Source organism: Mastomys coucha, unplaced genomic scaffold (genome assembly GCF_008632895.1).
Source record: "Mastomys coucha isolate ucsf_1 unplaced genomic scaffold, UCSF_Mcou_1 pScaffold22, whole genome shotgun sequence".
NCBI classification, from domain to species: domain Eukaryota; kingdom Metazoa; phylum Chordata; class Mammalia; order Rodentia; family Muridae; genus Mastomys; species Mastomys coucha.
This window is the reverse complement of record NW_022196905.1, coordinates 29,298,895-29,317,605: the sequence shown is the minus strand read 5'-3', so window position 1 is coordinate 29,317,605 and position 18,711 is coordinate 29,298,895. Positions and strand designations below refer to the sequence as shown.

The following is an 18,711-nucleotide window of genomic DNA, read 5'->3' as shown; positions in this document are numbered from 1 at the left end:
GAATCTCTGGGCCCAGTACACTCTATTGGTAGCCATGCCTGTTCCCCAAACAACTAGGCTAAAACTCTCTGGTCAGCAGAACAACAGTGATCATTGGCTTTCCCCGTCTGCTCAAAGACAGGAAGAATTTAGCCTGGAGAAAGCAGTGTCTCAGGGCTTCCTGTGTCTGACGTAAGGAGCATAGTCAGTAACTTATCGTGTGGGGGAGTGACCTGAGTTACAATCCAAAATCAGAAATGAAAAGGCAGCAGAGGGCAGCCCCTGGAGGTCTTGCTGTCGCTTCATAGGTTCAGGTCAATGCCAGGCTTCCTCTCTGAACCCTGGGAGTCACTTAGGGACTTCCTGCTGCTAAGCTAGGAGATCGATACTATGACTGTTCCATTTTTCCCAAAAGAGTACTCAGAAGGTCTGCAAAACCTCCTCTTACTGCTAAAGTCAGATAGATACTGAGCATGCCAGGCATACTACTGGCCCGCTGGTTCATTGCTGCCCCCTAGTGCTGAGCATGGGACTTGGGTCTGGTTCTCAGAGCTCATTGCCTAGAAAGTGCCTCCTTCCTCCAGGAAGCCGTCTGTTCTTTGGGCTCAAAAGGTTGATCCTTGACAGGGCAACTAGGAACTTGTCCTCTTGCCTCCACAGAAAGCATCCCCAGCTAACAGGGAAAGACAAGCATAACCTGGGGCCTAAGAACTCAGTATATATATAGTAGGCTGGCCCTGTCTCTGCCTCCTGAGTACTGGGATTAAAAGTGTACTGTCACTATGCTTAGCTTTAAGCTGCTAGCTTTTGAATCTAGCTCTGTGTGACCTTAGCAATGGATTCTAGCCTCAGTGTCTTCATCTCTGTACTAAATTAACAAGAGCTAGCTAAATGACTGTAAATGACTCAGCAAAATCTTGGCCAAAGAGCCATAACCTCTTTAGGGATATGGGGAGGTCCTAGGTCCCCATCTGCCATCTTAGTCCTTTCCACAAATTTCCTTAGAGCCTCTGGAGAGTTCAAAGCCAGGCCAGTGGCTAGCTGTTGGCTAATGGATATCACTGCCATTACTCGAGGTCCTATAGTTAGATGGCTGCAGAGGAAACATCTATAACAGCTGCTTGCCCAAGTTCCAGGAGATAGGAGGCATCAGAGCCAGTCTGGCAGGAGCTACTCCATAACCACACAACACTTTGGTTGACACCTAAATGGGAGTAAGATGGGCTCCCCACCTCCTCTTCTCAGGCATGTGGCCATCAGCAGCCCCAGATACAAAGTGGCCTCTGTGAGGGCACCTCCTAGAACAGAGACCTTGCCTGGCTTCCAAGGACAAGAATGAATAGGTGTTTGTCTAAGCCTCAGCTGCCCCTACCTAGGATGGGACATCCTTCTCTATTTAGGGTAGAGTTCCATACCTTGACACAGCTGCATGGCCTGCTAGGACCTTCAGTTGTCACAGGATGAGGAAGCAGGAGGCTGAGGACTAGGCCCCCAGTAGAACCTGAAGGGAAAGGGGGCAGGTCAGCTTTAGAAAGTGTCTCTTAAAAGCCAGGCACACTGAATGGGGTCAAGACTGGTCCTGTTGTGAGCTGGTGAGACCTACTTAGGCTCCCTGGGTCTGGTTTCCCCTCTAAATAATTAGTCTGGGGCTAATATGAAACTTGTATTTATGGAAACTTTTCAGGCTGCAAGAAACCAGGCCTGGCCACGGTGACAGCAGCCAAGCTCAGCCTGTATGGATAGAGGTCAGAGTAGAAAATGGCCAGTTTTAGTGGGATGCCAGGTAACTTTTGAGAGAACTAAGCCTATACTGGTGGGAGGGATTTAGGGGTTAAAGACTTGACAAAGGCCTGGAAGTATATGAAATGTGTGCACATGCAGCAGTGGCCAAGTACAACCTTGACTAAGGTAGTAGGACCTGGGTCTAGGAAGCCTTAGGGCATTAAGGTGTTTGAACTCCTCTGGGTGGTTAGTGAGGCACGGCCTATCTCTGTGGTGGGTAGTGAGAGGGTTTATGACCTACCTTAGAATTGGCTTGTCACAGCAATTCCTGGGGCCTTGCAGCCTAGTCTGGGATAGAGGCCTAGGCAGCTAGGTAGTTTAGCTTGCACATTAGACTCTTAACCTTTGATTCTCTGCCTTTGTGGACAGCCCTTCCCAACTATGTCCCAAATGCCCACCCCAAGCTTGAAGTAAAGTAGGCATCCCTTTCAGGACCACAACATGGAGGAAGATGAGATTCAGGCTTTTAGGGCCAAGGATGTGTATGGATTCCAGGAAGATCTCAGTGATTCACAAGTACCTGGGTCTACCTCTGTTCATGAGCCTTCCCTGGGCTACCCAAGTAGGTCTTCCTGATTTGGCTGAGCTTGTCACCTTGTATGGAGGTGAGGCTCACACCCTAGGAAGCCTGGGTAGGGCTCCAGGAATCCCGGACTCTGCCCACTCAATGTGTGGCCACAAATGGCATACATACCATGACTACCCATTCCCTTATCCAACACAATCAGGCTCCTTCTTCAAGCTCCTTCAGAATGCTTTTCAGAAAAACTGGAGACAAACACCACAATGAGGCTGAGGGGTACCTCAAGTCCTGTGCTGCTACATTCCCCAGGCCGTAGGGCAGGACTTGCTGTGGTGAGGGTGTATTCTGCTGTAGTGGCTAGAAGGAATAATGTGCTGCCGACACCCCAGGGAGGCTTACCTTACCCTTCCTGGAATACCACTTATGCCTGTTATGTCAAAGGTCTGGCTATCCACCAGGAGGGCAGGGGCACTTCATTTCCCTGATGTGACCAAAACTCGTGTCAATGAAGACCTTAAGGGCAGTATCACTATAGTCCTAGAGAGGACTGCTAAGGTAGATTCAGGGAGTTGAAGCAATGACACGTATGCCACTATCAAATGCCCTAAAAGCAAAGACCTAAACCTGGTGGAGCACCTACCAGGGCCTTCCTGTCAAGGGTTCATTATCTTGTATAGAAAATAGACCCTGTGCCATGCCCTAGGAGGGGTAGTGGCATGCACTGGGCTCCATAAGGCTCTAAGAATTATCCTGGCACCAACTTCAGTGTCTGGTGGGCTAAAGGACCAGGTAAACAACTCCTGCCTCACAACTGAAACTTGACAGGCCTTCAGAAATGGTTTCCCAAACAGCCTTCTTCCTGTAGGTTGATGGATAAAGTACCTGCACTTCAGGCAGATCCTAAGAAGGGACCTGGTAAGACAGACAATGCCATAGACAAAGTAAAAGGAGTTGTAACCTACAAAGGATAGGGTAGGTGTTGCAGGCACAGCAGCCAGGCTAGGAGAAAGGTGGAAAGACCAGTTATGTTGAAGGGCAGGGGGGATCCATGTGGTCCAGCATGGCCAGAAAGGCAGCAGGGCCAGTGGAGAGCATGCAAAGACTGTGTCCTGTGTGAGGACACAGCCTCACTGCCCCTCTAGGACCCAGGAGCAATGTGTGGAAGCTGAAACAATATCTAGGACCTCACACAACAGGCTTAATATGCCAATAACCATGAGAACTTGTCACATCATATCTCCCAGAAAGGGAGACCACTTCAATAGGGTCTGCGAATACTCCTAGGCCTGGTCCCAATTCCAGGCGCACAGGCTCACTCCATACCTACAGTTGCCTGACCTTTATAGTGTCAAGATGGCTGCTGGTGGTATCCTTGCCCCACTGGAGATAAGCAAGATGCTCTCTTCAAATGCTAGAAAGGAGGTTCTCATAAGTAAAGCAAGCCTCAAACAACAACAGGTGGTTTAATTGCTTCTTTAATTCAAATGTACAATATCTGCAATTTAAAATTTTAAATATACATTTCATGTCAGTCCTTCCTCTTGGAAATGGACAGCCAGGTCTAGGCTGGGCTCCGGGGCATACCCATCACAGCCCTCCTAGTTCCCAGTGGAGCCCACGGCATACAGCAGCAAGGCCTAGACTTGACTCCCTAGAATGCAGCCAATACTCTGCAGATAGGTCTCTGTCACCTACTACCTTACACCCATCTTGTGGCAGAGGGTGTTTCCAGAGACACTTGAGGGAGCAGTTCCTTCGATGGCTCTAAAGTGTGACAGGCACACATGGAGGGTGGCCCTGAACCTTGACACCATATTTAGTTGTCACACTGCTCAGCATTGGTTCTTCTTTCCTGGAGGCTCCATACCCATTGAGGAACAGTTCTTTTCCAAACCATGATATCTTGAGCCCCCACCCAGCTTCAGCAGCTCAGTGTCTTCTACTCCCACATACCAATCCCCGGAGGACAGCTTCATGCCTGTCCTGCTAGCAGCCATGATCCTAGTGCTCAGTGTTGAGGGAGGGAGGGAGGGAGGGAGGGAGGGAGAGTGTGTGGGGAAGGATGCTCACAGGTGGCAAGTGGAGACTAATTCTGTAGCCTCACAAAGGGAGACAGGACTCCTTGCCAGGTGGCTGTGAGCCAAGCTATTGCTCTATAAAACCTGTCCCATGAGCTGGAAGCAGCTTCACTCACAGGAAGGAACTTCCTGCCAGGGAAGAAGCCTGTTAGGGTTGGTCCCCTCCTTGGCACTGCATTCTACAGGGCGGGAGGTGGTTCCACTCCAGTTCTTCCCTCCTGAAGGGTACATGTGCAGACAAAATGAGAGAATAATAAAGGGCACTTGGCAGTGGCAAAGTCACCTACATGTCAAGGGGGCCGTCAGTGGGAGGGAGGGAGGCACATTTTGGAGAAGAAACATGCTGAAGTGCATTGCCAATAGTTCTACCCTGGTTTTATTAAAATTTTTCCTGACAGTACCAGCAGGAAAACAGAAACAACATCCCACCTCCTACCCCCAAAACCTCACAGTCAAAATAACTTTTGTTTTTTAAATAAAGTTTGGAAATCCTTAGATTTTGAGGAATTTGATAAAAAGTTTTGGTCCCTCCTGCAGTTAGATAGATGGGGCAATGTCTCCAATGGGACTTTAATGAGCTATGGACTGTTAAAAATTGAGTCCAATTCTCAGATGCTAGACTCACAAAGCTGACTGTTGTGGCAGTTGTAAGAAAATTCTGCTTTCAGAAAAAATGGACAGGCATTTTTAGAGGTCTTGCATATATCTTTGAGGAGTGTGTGTGTGTGTGTGTGCACATGCAAATGCATACCTCCCTGTGCCCAGGCGGATCTCTAGGTTGCAACACCCATGAGCAGGCAACAGGCTGTTCTTGCCCCATACTAAGAATTGTTTCTGATCACATTGAAAAAGATGCCAACTAAACTCGAGGTTGAGCTCACTGATATAATCCCCAGGTGAATGGTTCTAGATAGATTTTTATATTCAGATTCCTTATGAACATCTACCGTGAGGAGTAATCAGGCCTGCACCATGCTCATCTCAGAGCTGTTGAACCAACCTCAGAGAGGCAGCAGCACTTTGAGAACCTCCACGTGGTCCCCGAGCACTTCTGGGAGGGAAATCTAGGGTAAGCAGAAGCCCTAAATTAGCAAAGGGGCATTGGTGACTTTCTTTCATTAAAATTCAGTAGCTTTCCTTAAGGTCCTCTTGAAACGCCTAATCCATGTCCACTGTTCCTGTTACCATGACAGCAATATGGGCTAGGTTGGCTTGGGATGGCCTTTGCCAGGGTAGATAGGAAAGGAATCAGGCCAAGTGTGAGGCTCCCTACAACCTGTGTTTGGTAGGGAACCTTGCATCCCAGCAGTCTTTTACTTGTCATGATGGGAAGACAGAAGGAAATTCAAGGGTCTTAAGACAGCAATCCCTGGACTGAAGCATAGTTAATTAATCGTAGGCTGCAAGCTCTTGCTTCCTGTGTAGCCTAGAAATGCTCCAAATTACCCCTCTCCCCTACTCTACAGCTGAGAAATATAGACAAGACTTAGCAGAGCAGCAGAGAACCTGCCCTGTCATATGGCCAAAGAGCAAACAGAGCTCCCAAACCGAGCCAGGAAATGAAGGCAGCCCATGTCCAGGGCTCATTTTCATTAACATGACCTGGCTACTCTGGGCTTGGGCCCTGGGAAGAAGAGGTGGCTCTGACCAAGCATGGGAAGTAGTCCGAGGCCATAGGCGGACTTGATTTTGAACCTTCCCTTTGGTGCCTCATCTTGTCAGGCTGAGTCCTCCCTGGGCTCTGATAGGGATAGGTCTACACTTTACTGGGCTGACAGAGGGCAAAAGAGGTCCATTCTTAGCTGTTGCTAGGACACCAAGCTTTCCCTTGACCAAGAGAAACTGAGACAAACCAACAAACCATAGCTCAGAGACACCTTCGGGGTAATCAGGTCAGTACTCCTCAGGTCCCAACGATGCAGAAGATACAAAGGGACAGACAGCATCCACAATGGTCAGCTGGTGTGTGGGCAGGCTACAGCACAGGTCAGCCACAACCAGGGATGAGGTTATTAGGAAAGCCACTTTGGGTCCAGCAGGTGCTGTCTCTGCCCAGGCTGAGAGACTAGGAGAGTGCATCAACACCAGTGAGGAGACAGCTTGACAGTCATGCCTGGGGAGGGGAGAGGGGGGATGGCTGCCACAGGGCAAGCCTCTTACACCTGTAACAGTGAAAGTCAGTCTCCTTGGTTCCTCAGTTGGGCCACAGGCAGGATTCTCACATAGGCAGTCAACACCAACACCTCTCTCTGTGCTGGCTTAATGGAATGCATAAGAAAAAGGAGCTGTGTGAAGTGCAAGTGCCATAGGGTGTTGGGAGGGCTACAGGAGGGACCTGCCCGACTAGACTGAGTAGCTACAGGAGAGGGAGTGGCAGTCAGAAGGCCCATCCACTTCCATAAACTTTGTCACATGCAGCACAGGCCTTGCCAAGTCACACACTTTACACGGGCATAGGAAGAGTTACATTAAAATTAATCTCTTTACTGATATAATTAAATTTTAACTCCTGAGAAGAAAACAGAGAAAGGGAAAATGATGCTGGACACCTGGCAGTCCCAGTTCCCAGCCCCCACACACCATTTACTTTGTGTCCAGACACTGGTGTGGCAGGTATATCTGCTGGGTAAATGTGGGAGGGAGCTCTCCAGCCCAGTGGGACAGGAGGGCTCAGAACCATCTGGCAAGAGCTAGGACTTCTGTTCCACATACCAGGGCAGCTGCAACCTGGCGACCATGGTCAGGGGAACACTAAAAAAAGACAAACACCTGGTCTACCTAGCACTGCCACCAGCTGCAACGAGGCCAGGATCCAGGACTCAGGCTCAACCCCAATATAGTGCATGTTCCCTGCATAGCCCTCATTGCAAAGCACTCCTGTCACTGCCTGGCTGTCCACTTGACACAAGTGGAAGTCTGCGCGACCAAGTCAGCCCTAGCAGAAGCTTGGCGAAGGCTCCTGGAGGTTCAGGCCCCAGCCTTCTCTCAGCCTCTTGTTCCAAAGGCACTACTCAGCAGGTGGTGACCTTGTGAACATTTTGCAAACAAGCAAGCAGCCTGTGGTATGGACTTCCTGGTGCCGCCACCACCTCAAACACAGACTGGAAAGCCCTGCGGTCAAATTCCTCCTCTATCTGGTGTCTGTAGAAGTCTGTGGCAACCAGGCAGAAAAGGTTCACATCCACCTGCTCCAGTTTGCCCATCCTGCTGATGACGTGTGGAAGGCTGGTAGAAGAGTTAAGGGGAAACGATGGCAAGGGTGTAGACAGTCTCCCCAAGCGGTTCCCTTCCTAGGTCCACCAAGAGGCCCAGGGAAGACTGAGGGCAGCCTAAACCACATTAGCAGCTGCAGCTTACAAAGTCTTCCCAGGAGGGCAGAGGTGGGTAGGCAGAGAGGCCCAGGAAGTGGGAGCCCTGCGCAACAGCACTTACCTGGGCTGTGCTCCCCACACAGTGCTAGCGGCTGGTGTTCTTGCTCACACTGCTCCAGTGCAGGGAGTGCAGAGCTAGCTAGCACCCTGCCTTCAAGGCTTTCCCAGTACTTAGGGTAAGACTAAACTGTCACCACCAAGACAGCTTTGCTTCTCAGGAACTCTCGTGGTCTTCTGTGGAGGCTTTGCCAAGAGAGGAACTCCTGGCATCACTATTAGGGCGGGAACTGCAGCTTTACTTATGGCTTTCCCCAGGAGGGTGACCACAGTGTAAAGATGAGAGCTAATGAGAAGCAGCACTGAGAAAACCTCAGAGGGATAGAGCATGCCAGATGATGGGGCAGCCGCAGGGCCAGCGTCTGGCTGGCCTGAGCTGCCCTGCCTCCCTTTGGGCTCCCCTCTTTTCCCTCAGCAGTAGAACTGCCACAAACCCTGGCTGGCAAATGGCTAGACCTTCTGTTTCTTGTTCTTGTCAATGCTTTAGGGAAGGGCAAGCATCACCTTGATACCTGTGGGGTTCTTTAGAGTTTAGGTTTCAAAACATTCAGTGAAAGCTGGACTGGATGCTAAGAGAATAAGGAAAGGCTGGTGAAGACTGAGGCCTGGGCAAAGCCCCATGGAAGGATACATTGCAGAAACCCATGGGCTGGTAGATGCGCTGACAAGGAAGCAGGAGAGACTCCACATGGCCATGGCAACTGGAGTTCTTTGTGTGAAGTTGGACAGGGACAGCATGACCCAGTCCCGGACCATGGATGACTGCCCAGCACTGTGCAGAGTCTGAAAAACCTGGGGAGGAGAGAGAGCCCTGAGCACAGGCCAGGCTGTGGGGTTGGGCGAGGGAACTGGAGCCACAGCTGTCACTCATCTTAAAGGATGAGTCTAGCACTGATGGCAGGCCTAGTAAGTGTGGGATTGGCTCCCCCTTCAACTCCCTGATCTGTCCTTGCCCCACAAGGCAAGTACACCCTCACCTTGTATACTACAGTGGCCATGAACTGTGGGTATGGCTGCTGGTTGGACAGGAACTCTCCAATGACTTTGTTCATGACATCTTGAGGTGGAAAGAAGTCATCTAGGAACTGAGGCAGGATCCTTGCCACAACCCTGGCTTCACAGGGAAATCCCTTGCGGATCCTGAAATGAGAGGAGCTGATCTGAGTCTCACCCTGGCTCTCGGCCTCTCAACCCTGCCCATAGAGCCAACATGGAACAAGGCTCAGAGGCCCTTTACCCACAGGGATGCTCCAAGTGGGGCTCAGATCACAACTAGGGTATGAATTTTAAAAGCCAAAGAGGACACACAGGCTGTCCTTTTGCTGCCCTGATTGATCTGGGCCCAGGGTGACCCTTCCTACTCTGGGGAGAATAACATAGTTGTGGGAAAGCCCCGTAAAGGAATCGCAGCAATAGGGTGGGGTACTGACATTATAGAAAAGACTCTCCACATCAAAATGTTCCAAAATTGTTCACTGTTGCATATCCAGAGTGCTACTGTCAATCAGGAGCTTTTCTTCCCTTCAAACATGGACCGTCATCTATGCTCCTGTTGATTCTTCTCTCAACATCCAACACTTTACCCTTAGCAGCATCCTTAAAGATCACTGACTTATGACTATTCCACTAATGCCACACCACTATGGTATACAGCTGAGAAGTATACAAATGACTCAGACACTTAGCCATGTCTCCTTCTTGCGGATATGGCCTGAGCCCCACCATAGCACTTGGCTATACTTTAGGAGTGTCTATTTCCTCAGCAGTGGCCTGTGGGATCCACCAGGGCAGTGGTTTGGTTGTACAGCTGCATGGGTCCAGTTGTCCCTGAGTCTGGCTTGCAAGTGGTGCTCTGTGAATATGCATGCATTGGAAAAATGGCTGCAAAGATGCATTTTAAAGTTCAAGAGAATGAACAAATACACACAGCAGGAACTGCTGTGGCTCTAGGGCAGTCAATGACCACTGAGGTTAGAGGTGGGGTTTGCTGCATCTCTTACCTATCAAAGAGAACAGACACTCGCTCCATAGCTACGATCACAGACTCGCTGTCAGGTGTAGCAGGGCTGGGGTCAGAAGCTCTGCCTGGACTGGCTTTTTCCTTTCCTGAAACAGAAACACTAAGTAGGTTACAGGACAGAAGCCCAGGAGTCTTGAAATCTTCACTAAGTGGCTCATACAGGACTTTACCAGATAGGCAGAGATCCTTCAAAAGCAGGTGATTAGAGTCCCTAGCAAGGCAGGACCCAGCCCAGCTTTCTTCCAACTCTCAGGGATGCAGTGGCCAGAGGCAGCTCTGATACCTATACTTGGTGATATCATGTGAGCTGCTCTCTTGCCTTTGGCCCTAAATTTCTGGAAAGGTGGCAAGTCTGTCTTAGGGCCACATTAAGACTGCCACATCATGAGGCTTGGCTTGAGTCTCTGGGTAAGTCTATGACCCTTACAACTCACTCACCTGTGTACATGCAGGTGAGCATCAGACCTAGGGCTGCCATGGCCCTGTGTGGGCTTTGTACATTCACTCTGTCAACACTTAGCTTGACCAAGGACTCTGTGTCTAGCCGAGAGAGCTGCTCAGACAGCAGGAGCCGCTCCAGACCCCGGAGGGCACAGTGGTAAATGATGGAGGGGGTGGATTCCTCACTTCCAGACAGCATTACTCCACACATCTAGACAGGAAGAAAGGCTTATTCTTATCTTCCCCAAAAGCAAAATGACCTACTGGTATAGCCTATAAGGTAACCTGCCTATGTTCAATAGAGCCCAGCTAGAGCCCTCTTACCTGTATCACAGATGCTGAAAATTCTGGTCCCACATCCAGAGGGTAGTTTTCCATCAGGTAGAATGCAGTGGCACACATCACCAGCACATGCTGCTGGCTGTGAATGTTCACGCAGCTAAGAATGGGAGACAGTAATCATACCCAGTCACACACAGCAGCCCCCACCTGTCTGCAGAGGGGACAGTTTTAAAGGATTATCCATTCACATCTATTGAGTACAGAGCCCTGGGTCATGTCAGCTTCTCACCTTTCACCTGGCTGGCCAAGTGATTACACTGTCTCCAGAGCTGCATGGCCTCAGCTTAGCATGCCACCTCCAATTCTGTACCTGTTCATAAGCCACTTCACTTTCCCTGCACATTCTTCATGTTCTTTGGCAGGGTGTCTGTTTGCTCCATGCATATGCTAACTTGTAATACTCTAACTCATGGGATTTCCAGTTGGTGCCTGTTTGCCCAATGGCAGCAGTAGGGACCTGACTAGAATATGAGTTAGACCATTGCCACCATAAGCAAAGGAGCCACACTCCATCTCTTCTACCCTTTCAGATCTGTTCAAATGACACTGTCACTCGTAGGAACTGGCCACTGTTTTGTATAGGACCCTCTGCCCAAAGCATTAAGCAAGGTGCTCAATGCTCTGTGATTATATGACTTGGAATTGTAAGCTCCTCCTACCTGTCTCCAGTCCTCTGTGCCTTCTTCATTCCTTAGCACAGATGTGCTTTCACAGAACCTACCCAAATCTACTCCAGGCCAGGATGTGTGATCACAGGGGCAGTGGGTGGCTGTTTGCCCACCCTGTACACAGTAGGTTACTGTTCAGCCAAGGACTACAAGGAAGGGCGGGCCACAAGCCACTATCTCTGTTCCAGTTCAACCTGCCACTGCCTGTTGGGCCCCGAAAAAGCACTTCTATTCATCTGTCAGAACGCCATCTCCTCCCAGTAGCTATGTCTGTCAGCCTAAGATCTCACCATCTCTAACTTTACTCTCCACCTCTCAATTTACAATCCTGTCACAGAACACCTGGCTTTTCCTCCAAGTCCCTCTGCACCCCTAACTCATGCCTCTGAGCGTCTAGCTATGCTCCATCACATCACAACACTGCCTTCTGCTTCTAAGATAGAGCTGTGATGGGTTCAACTTATTTCCAAAAGGACCAGCAACACATTCAGGTACAGCTGCATGTGAGCTGTCTTTATGGGGAGGTGGGAGATCAGAGCAGGGAAAAGGGCCTCATAAGAAACAAGGTGCTGATCATAAATTGAAGAGGAGGATGAATCTGGCAGCAGGGGATAAGGTTGCTGTCCACAGCAATGTGCTTAGTGCCAGGGGAAAACAATGCGAGGCAGGACTTTTCATCTTGCTAGAGAAATCTAAGAAAACATTGGATGTAGATTTGTGTTCTTGTGTCTCATAGCTACTATTTCCTAAAAAGGTACTCTCTTGGGTTTCCTGCCTGCCACTTACCACATACCAGCACATACCACAGCTCCAAGAGGGAAATTAAGGACCTGGCATATACTTTGTTATTGTTTTTGGGACAGGATCTCATCTGTAGCCCTGGCTGGTTTCAAGCTAATGCCAATTTTCCTGCCTTAGTTTCTCAAATGCTGGGTTATAAGCCTTTGTTACCATGCCTGTTCTGGCATATACTTTCAAAGTAGAATAGGAGACTTTTGTTTTTTATTTTTTGTTTTTGTTAAGACCACACCAAAGCCTGTAGCCCACCTAGCCAGTCCCACTCACTGGGCTATTCCTTTGAGGTTGGACAGCAGGTAGTCACTAACAACCGGAATGAGCTGCTTTGCAGTGTCATCCAAGAGGTCACACTCCAACACATAGAGGATGCCGTGCAGGGCTCCGATCTGGCTGGGCAGGTGGCTGCTCCTGAGTGTGCTCTCCAGCAGACGGCTGACTGGCTCTGCCACAGTTTTATCCTGGATACAAGTACAGACATGAGCTGTTGGAGGCAGACGGATGGCTGACTGCCAACGGCCTGCTTCCCTGAGGTTGAACGAGCCTAGCAATAGTCGAGTACATAGCAGAGTCCACACAGTGGCTGAAATTTACCCATGAGAGGTTAGTATACAGTGCCGACCCTATCTAGAAACTTTATGAAGCAAATGTGATTTGTGCCCACACTTAATTGCCCTCTTGGAGCTGTGGTATGTGCTGGGCAGAGGGTGCTCCTGTAACCTGCTACTTCTGATAACCCTGGATTCTGAGTTCTGCTGGCCCCTGTAGGAACATCTCATATATGGTGTCTGCTCCTTGTCTACTTAGTGGATGACTGTGACCTGTATGATTATGCAGAAATAGTATTCACACCTGGTTTTCTAGGCTTTACCCAGGAACCTCCTCCCTCAGCTGATTTTTGCCTCACGTCTCTTCACTATAACACGCCTTGGTCTGGATCCTCCTATCAAAAGCTTGTTGGTAATTGTGAAGTTCCAGACATTAATTTGTGCTAACCTGGACTGACGGGGTATCACTTCCACTAGGTATCACATGACTCCTTCAGCACTGAAGACTGCTGTTTTGTTATGCAGTCCAGGGGCAGCATTTCATTGTCTGACTGTGCCCCACCCCCAGGAAAGGCTGGCTGAGGACTCATTTGGTGTCCTGATATAAGAGGCCTTCTGGTCATCTAGCCTTCCTGGGGAGTCTGTATCGGATGGTGTCAGGTTACAAAGGGTTAACAGTCTTTGCCAGTTACTTCCTTCTCATCCTCCTTCCCAGGCTATCCCACTGAGCTGTGAGTCCTTCCTAAGGACAGTACCACCTTGAAATCAGAGGAGCTGGGATTAGTATTCCTACCAGATTCTTACAAGCACAGACTTCTAATGTTCCCTCATCATAGGAGTTAGCCAAGGACTGAAACCCGAACCTCAACATGCTGCACATGATCCTGCCCCCAACCCACTTGGCCTTGGGAATGAATGGTTAAGTGAAGGAGGAGACTGTGACTCCATTTATGTAGCTTTGGGGGTATCATCACTCATGCTGTGGTAGAATTTTTTAGTATACAGCTGTTTTGGAGTCCCTCAGCTCCAACAAGTAATATGAGGAAAGCCAATAAATAAACTGATTCACAAGCTGGACTTGGATGTCAGTGGTCTATCTGAGGTGAACGCCCTTGCTCAGGTTCCCCAGGAAAATCGATGCGGCACTTGCCTGGAGCAGCACAAGGCAGGCTGAGAGCCTCTCAGCAGACCACTGCCTTCAAGCACAGCTGCTTGTGTACACAGAGCTGGGAACTGGAGCCATTTGCCATTCTGCCTTGGGTCGTTTCTTAAAAATGACCATTATTTGCCTGATGCATTTGATTTACATTTTGCCTGAGGAACTTGGGCTTGAGCACAAAACCACAGTTACAAGGAAAGTTAAGCCACTGAAGCCACCCCAAGAAGGAAAATGGACCTCCCACAAGGATACAGTTCTGACAGCACCCAGAGGATGTCTGCTTTGAAGAGTGTGCTCACACAGGGGGACTAAATGCTCATTGTTCCTGTTCTCTGGATGGTGCTATGGCCACCCATGCTGTATACCTGTTCTGGCCTTTAGGTTCAGTGACAACAGATTCTCTAGCAGAGCAGTAAGGAGAGGTGGGAGACATGCTGTGCCATGATCTATGTGTGCTGCTGCTCTGTGAGACTGCACAGGAATAGACAGGTATGTAAGAGATGCCATCAGATACTTGTGGCTGCAGTGAAAATAGTACTGTCTTACTAACAAGAGAGGGCAAGGCACATATGACCCATGGCGATGGACGCCCCAGCAGGCTCTTCCACATCACTCTTGCCAGCAGTCCTAACTACTTCACACATGGCAGCCACTCATGTGTCTAGTGAACAAGTAAGTTTTCTTTATTAAGATTACCCTTATTTTTATATGTGGTATACGTGTTTGTGTCCACATGGTAAATATGCATGTGTATTATAGGAACCTTTAGAGGCCAGAAGAGGGTGTTGGTTATGAGCTGGCAATGTGGGTGCTAAGAAAGAACTCAGATATTCTATAAGAGAACCAAGTGCTCGTAACTACTGAGTCATCTTTCCAGCCCCTAAACAGTTTCTTCTCTTATCACAAAATTGGATCCCAGGAAACAGAGATTAAAAACATGATAATTTTCAACATTTAATGATAAGATTTTAACATAATTTAAAAACATGATAATTTAATAGTAAGTAACAAAACAAAAGTGCTCATGTCAACAGTCTAGAGTCCCTCCCCTTTCCTGAGTGCTGATGCTCTCCAATACGCTCCAACAAGAGGCAGAACCCATAGGTAATTATTTTCACGTGTATGTCTGACGTTTGTTCTGAGAAGCACCTAATAATATGTACATAGGAAAGACAACCAAGTAGTCCTAGCTAAATTCTCATAAATCAGCAGCAGAATAATGGGAAATGCTGACGAGCTGGAGAAGCCATGAAATGCACATCAGGCATTCCCAGAGCACTCTGATTTGGGGCTTCCCAGCCCTGAAAACCATAAGCGGCTCATATCTGTTGTTTATAAATTACCCTGTCTAAGATGTTTTGTGACAGCAATACAACTGGACCAAGACAATCATGATGTTAAGGATAAAAATCTACATTTCCCAAAGTGGAAGTGCAATGCAAGGTTACTGTAAGGTAACCAGGTCACCAGGGAAACCTGTGTACGCCGAGCAGTACAGTGGGATCTAGACCCCACCAGAGAAATGGAGTGGGGCTGCCAAGTGACAGACTGGCAGAAGAAGCAAGACCCAGTTCCTCTCTCTGTGCTGTCCTAGTACCATCATACCTTCTGTCCTGGAGAGGTACTCACTGTAACAACATACAATGTGCCAAGGGGGACAAGTGCTCCAGCCATGCTCACCACAACACAGACCTCTGTGGGAACAGTACCACAGCCACCAAAGTCTTTTAGCTGTCCAGAGCCGTGGTCTACATGTGCCACGGAGCTTGGCTTGGGACAGGTCTCTGAACTATGCAGATACATGCAGCACATGTGACCAATACAAGGTCTCAAAGCAGTGCACTCCCAAGAGGCTTCAATGGGGGCAGCCTCTGCACTACCCTCACTCACCATTCCAAGGACAGCAGCTGCCTTACAGGTGGCAGGCACCAGGTACTGAATGAGGATCTCATCTTCTGAAGGGTGCACTCTCCGTAGTTCTGTCAGCGTCAGATACATCATTTCAAACTGGGTACGTTCGGTGAATAAGTCTGACACCACAAGAAGCTGGAGGCATAGAGAACCAGAACAAGAATTACACCTGGAGGAATGTAAGAAAGGCAGCCTAAAATGTGAGGCCCGTGTTAAGTTCTGGGAACAGATCTGGGTCCTTCAGAAAAGCAGCCGGTGCTCTCTTAACTATCAGCTGTTTGTCACTCTCTCCAACTCCCACTATCACTTTTCAGAAGACCAAGCCAGTATTTTAGAGCTTTTCGATTCAGCCCTGTCAAAACTGAAAGATGCCACCCACGGCCCTTTGTTTGAGGCTGTTGGTAACAGAAGAGCATTGAAGTACGATGAGACTACTTATGTGACATTGCTCTTCTGATTCAGTGCTTCTTAGAAAGTTGGTTCAGAAGAGTAAGTTCAGGGGCACACAGCTGTTTGTCACTACTCTGGAAGAGATAGGGATAAGGTGGATCTCTGGAAGGCATACCATACACGGGTGTTACATTTGAGAGCATTTACCTGCTCTGGATCTGAAAAAAAAAATCTGTTTTGTCACCAACTTCAAACACTCTTCCCCCCATACCTGGGAGGCCTGCAGGAGTTTCTTTACAGTTCTGAGACATTAGAGATGAGGTGTGTATGTCTATGTGTACGTATCTGTGTGTGCATGTTTACTTGTATATATTTGTGTGTGTATATCTGGTGAATGCATGGCACATATGTGTATTTATGTATATGGTGTCTGGTGCATATATGTGAAGTTTGTATAATGTGCCTGTGGCATGTATTTAGTATACATGTGTGTGTATGTACATGCGCATGTGCATGACTGTGTGTGTGTGAGTGTGTGTGTGTGTGTATACATGAGTGCACAGTATGTAGATGCCTCTGGGTGAAGGGAAAGCAAACTTACAGATCGAACCACTTCACTGATCAGGATGACAGGGGTCCTTCTGGCTGCACTGGATGGCAGGATCCAGCGGCTGTACAATTCAAGCAGAAACTGCGAACAGGAGTGAATATCAACCCCAGCACGGTGTTTTCTGCAGAGTGTGAAACATGGATATTTTCCCCATACACAGATGAGAGGTTAGCCTCAAGAAGGACCCCCAAATAAGTGACTGAAAAGAAATTTCAAATTTCTTATTAAAAAAATAAAGCCAGTAAACCTGGAATTGACTGGAGAAACAGGTGGTGATGTTGGTGCAGGGACATCAGTTTCTTCCTCCTCCTCCTCATCCCATTCCTCCTCTCTCAGGGGTGTGATGTTGTTCCCTAGCCACACAGAGTGTATAGACACCTGTCATAGAAGCAGGCACCAGAGATAAGGACATAGGTAAAGGCCTTAGGTTCCTCTTGGGTAGGTACAATCTGATCCTCCTGGTCTGAGCACATATGCCTGCTGAAATGATTCATTCAGACCCATACGTTACTATCAGTGGAACCCTGGGTAGTAAAGCAAAGGTTCTAAATGGTTGGCAGAAAAACTCTGACTTCAGGTTCAAAGCCTGAATGAGTATCTGGAGAGGATATGAAGTAAAAGCAACACCAAAGAGTGACACTATTACTCCTAAGTGACAGCTGACCACACCCTGGAGATAGGGGCCCATATATGGATTTTATAAACCTGGTCCCACTCATTTGTGTTTTCCAATTATAGAACCTGCTTTTCTGGGGTGCTTGGTTACAGAAATTTCTCCCAGGATGCAGAAGGAGATGTGTTTGTTTTAGGAAGGTGTAAGGGGTAGCTACGAGCCCCAAGTTCCCAAATGTAGTTGCAGATGAAGTGGTCTTTGCATTCTCAGGATGAATAGCGACCTCCCTTTTGATTGTTCCTCTATAAATCCTCCTGCATTTTTCCTTATGCTCTCAGATACGTTCAGTGAGGGCAAGCTGTGAACTGTGAGTGAACTCTAGGTCTCCACACACAGCCCCTTCTACCATTTCTTTCCCCAAAATGGAGTGGCAGCGCAGCCTAGTTTTTAATAGCTGGCAGGTATCCCAGGCAAGGCAGGGCTAGATCTGTACTTTGGCCCCCACCACTCCTACTATAGTCAGGTTGCAGACATTGAAGCTGGTCTCAAGTACTGAAGGAAACAGATAGGTGAGTGCAACACAGCTGTAAGGGGTAATGTGACCACAGGGACATGGAACCTAGAATATGATCATGTGCCCAGGAGCCCCAGGCATCTTACTCATCACTTCATCTTCAGAAACACTGCATCAAAAGCACATCACATTCTAACCATCACTGTGACTTACCTTAGGCTAGAAGTTTCTCTGTTTAGGTAGGAAGGCACAGAAGAGTCTGTCTAGAAAGGCAGCAGGTACCATAGCTCCCTGACCTCTTCAGTCAGCAGCTGTCAGCTATCTCTATTGTTATGAATGAAGTGTACTGTTCAACTGCCAGCTGCCTGCTGAGCTGTATACTTGGCTGGCCTCTCAGCTAGCAGCTGGGAAACTTTCAGTAGTGCATCTGCCTGACAGCTCTCAGCTGACTCCACTCTCTTCTCTCTGACCTTTCATGCTTCTTGGTTCTCTCCTGTCTCACATGTTTTATAAACATCTGTATGGTTATATGCAAAATATATTAAAATCATATCATCCCACTGTTTTATAAATATCGGTATGCTTATATGCAAAATATACTAAAATCTAGAATAAAGCACGTAAATAAAAACTTTTCTCTGAATGTGGTATGTGGGTCAAGCTCAAAGTGGTTATAGTTTTACCTACAGTCCTTATAGAAGGGTGTGGATTGGTAAAATTGACCTACCTGGCCCAGCTTGTAGCTCATGTTGCCTGGCTCCCGCTCTGGGTTGATCTGCAGCAGCAGCTTGTCATGGCTGATGAGAGCACCTGTAAAACATCAGCACAGCACTGCATGAGACCCTGCTCCTGCCTGGGACAAATGCTTGCCTGATCTAGGTGTCCTCACCACAGGCAAGATGCTCCAGCT

General features: G+C 48.4%; 1 protein-coding gene across 2 annotated transcripts in view; it reads right to left on the bottom strand.

The window, feature by feature from the left end:
* Window positions 1–3,741: 3,741 nt before the first annotated feature.
* Htt (huntingtin) overlaps window positions 3,742–18,711 on the bottom strand; it is a 149,963-nt gene continuing 134,993 nt past the window's right edge. Inside the window, exons 57-67 of one of the 2 annotated variants that reach the window (XM_031341112.1) lie at window positions 18,529–18,611; window positions 16,922–17,052; window positions 16,666–16,795; window positions 15,654–15,809; window positions 12,327–12,517; window positions 10,576–10,690; window positions 10,249–10,462; window positions 9,791–9,896; window positions 8,768–8,930; window positions 8,422–8,582; window positions 3,742–7,587 (exon numbers count right to left, since the gene is read on the bottom strand). In XM_031341112.1, coding sequence (XP_031196972.1) covers window positions 7,374–7,587; window positions 8,422–8,582; window positions 8,768–8,930; window positions 9,791–9,896; window positions 10,249–10,462; window positions 10,576–10,690; window positions 12,327–12,517; window positions 15,654–15,809; window positions 16,666–16,795; window positions 16,922–17,052; window positions 18,529–18,611 — 1,664 coding nt within the window. In that variant the 3' untranslated portion in view covers window positions 3,742–7,373. The remainder of the gene's footprint in view (window positions 7,588–8,421; window positions 8,583–8,767; window positions 8,931–9,790; window positions 9,897–10,248; window positions 10,463–10,575; window positions 10,691–12,326; window positions 12,518–15,653; window positions 15,810–16,665; window positions 16,796–16,921; window positions 17,053–18,528; window positions 18,612–18,711) is intronic. The other variant, XM_031341113.1, reaches the window with a different exon arrangement.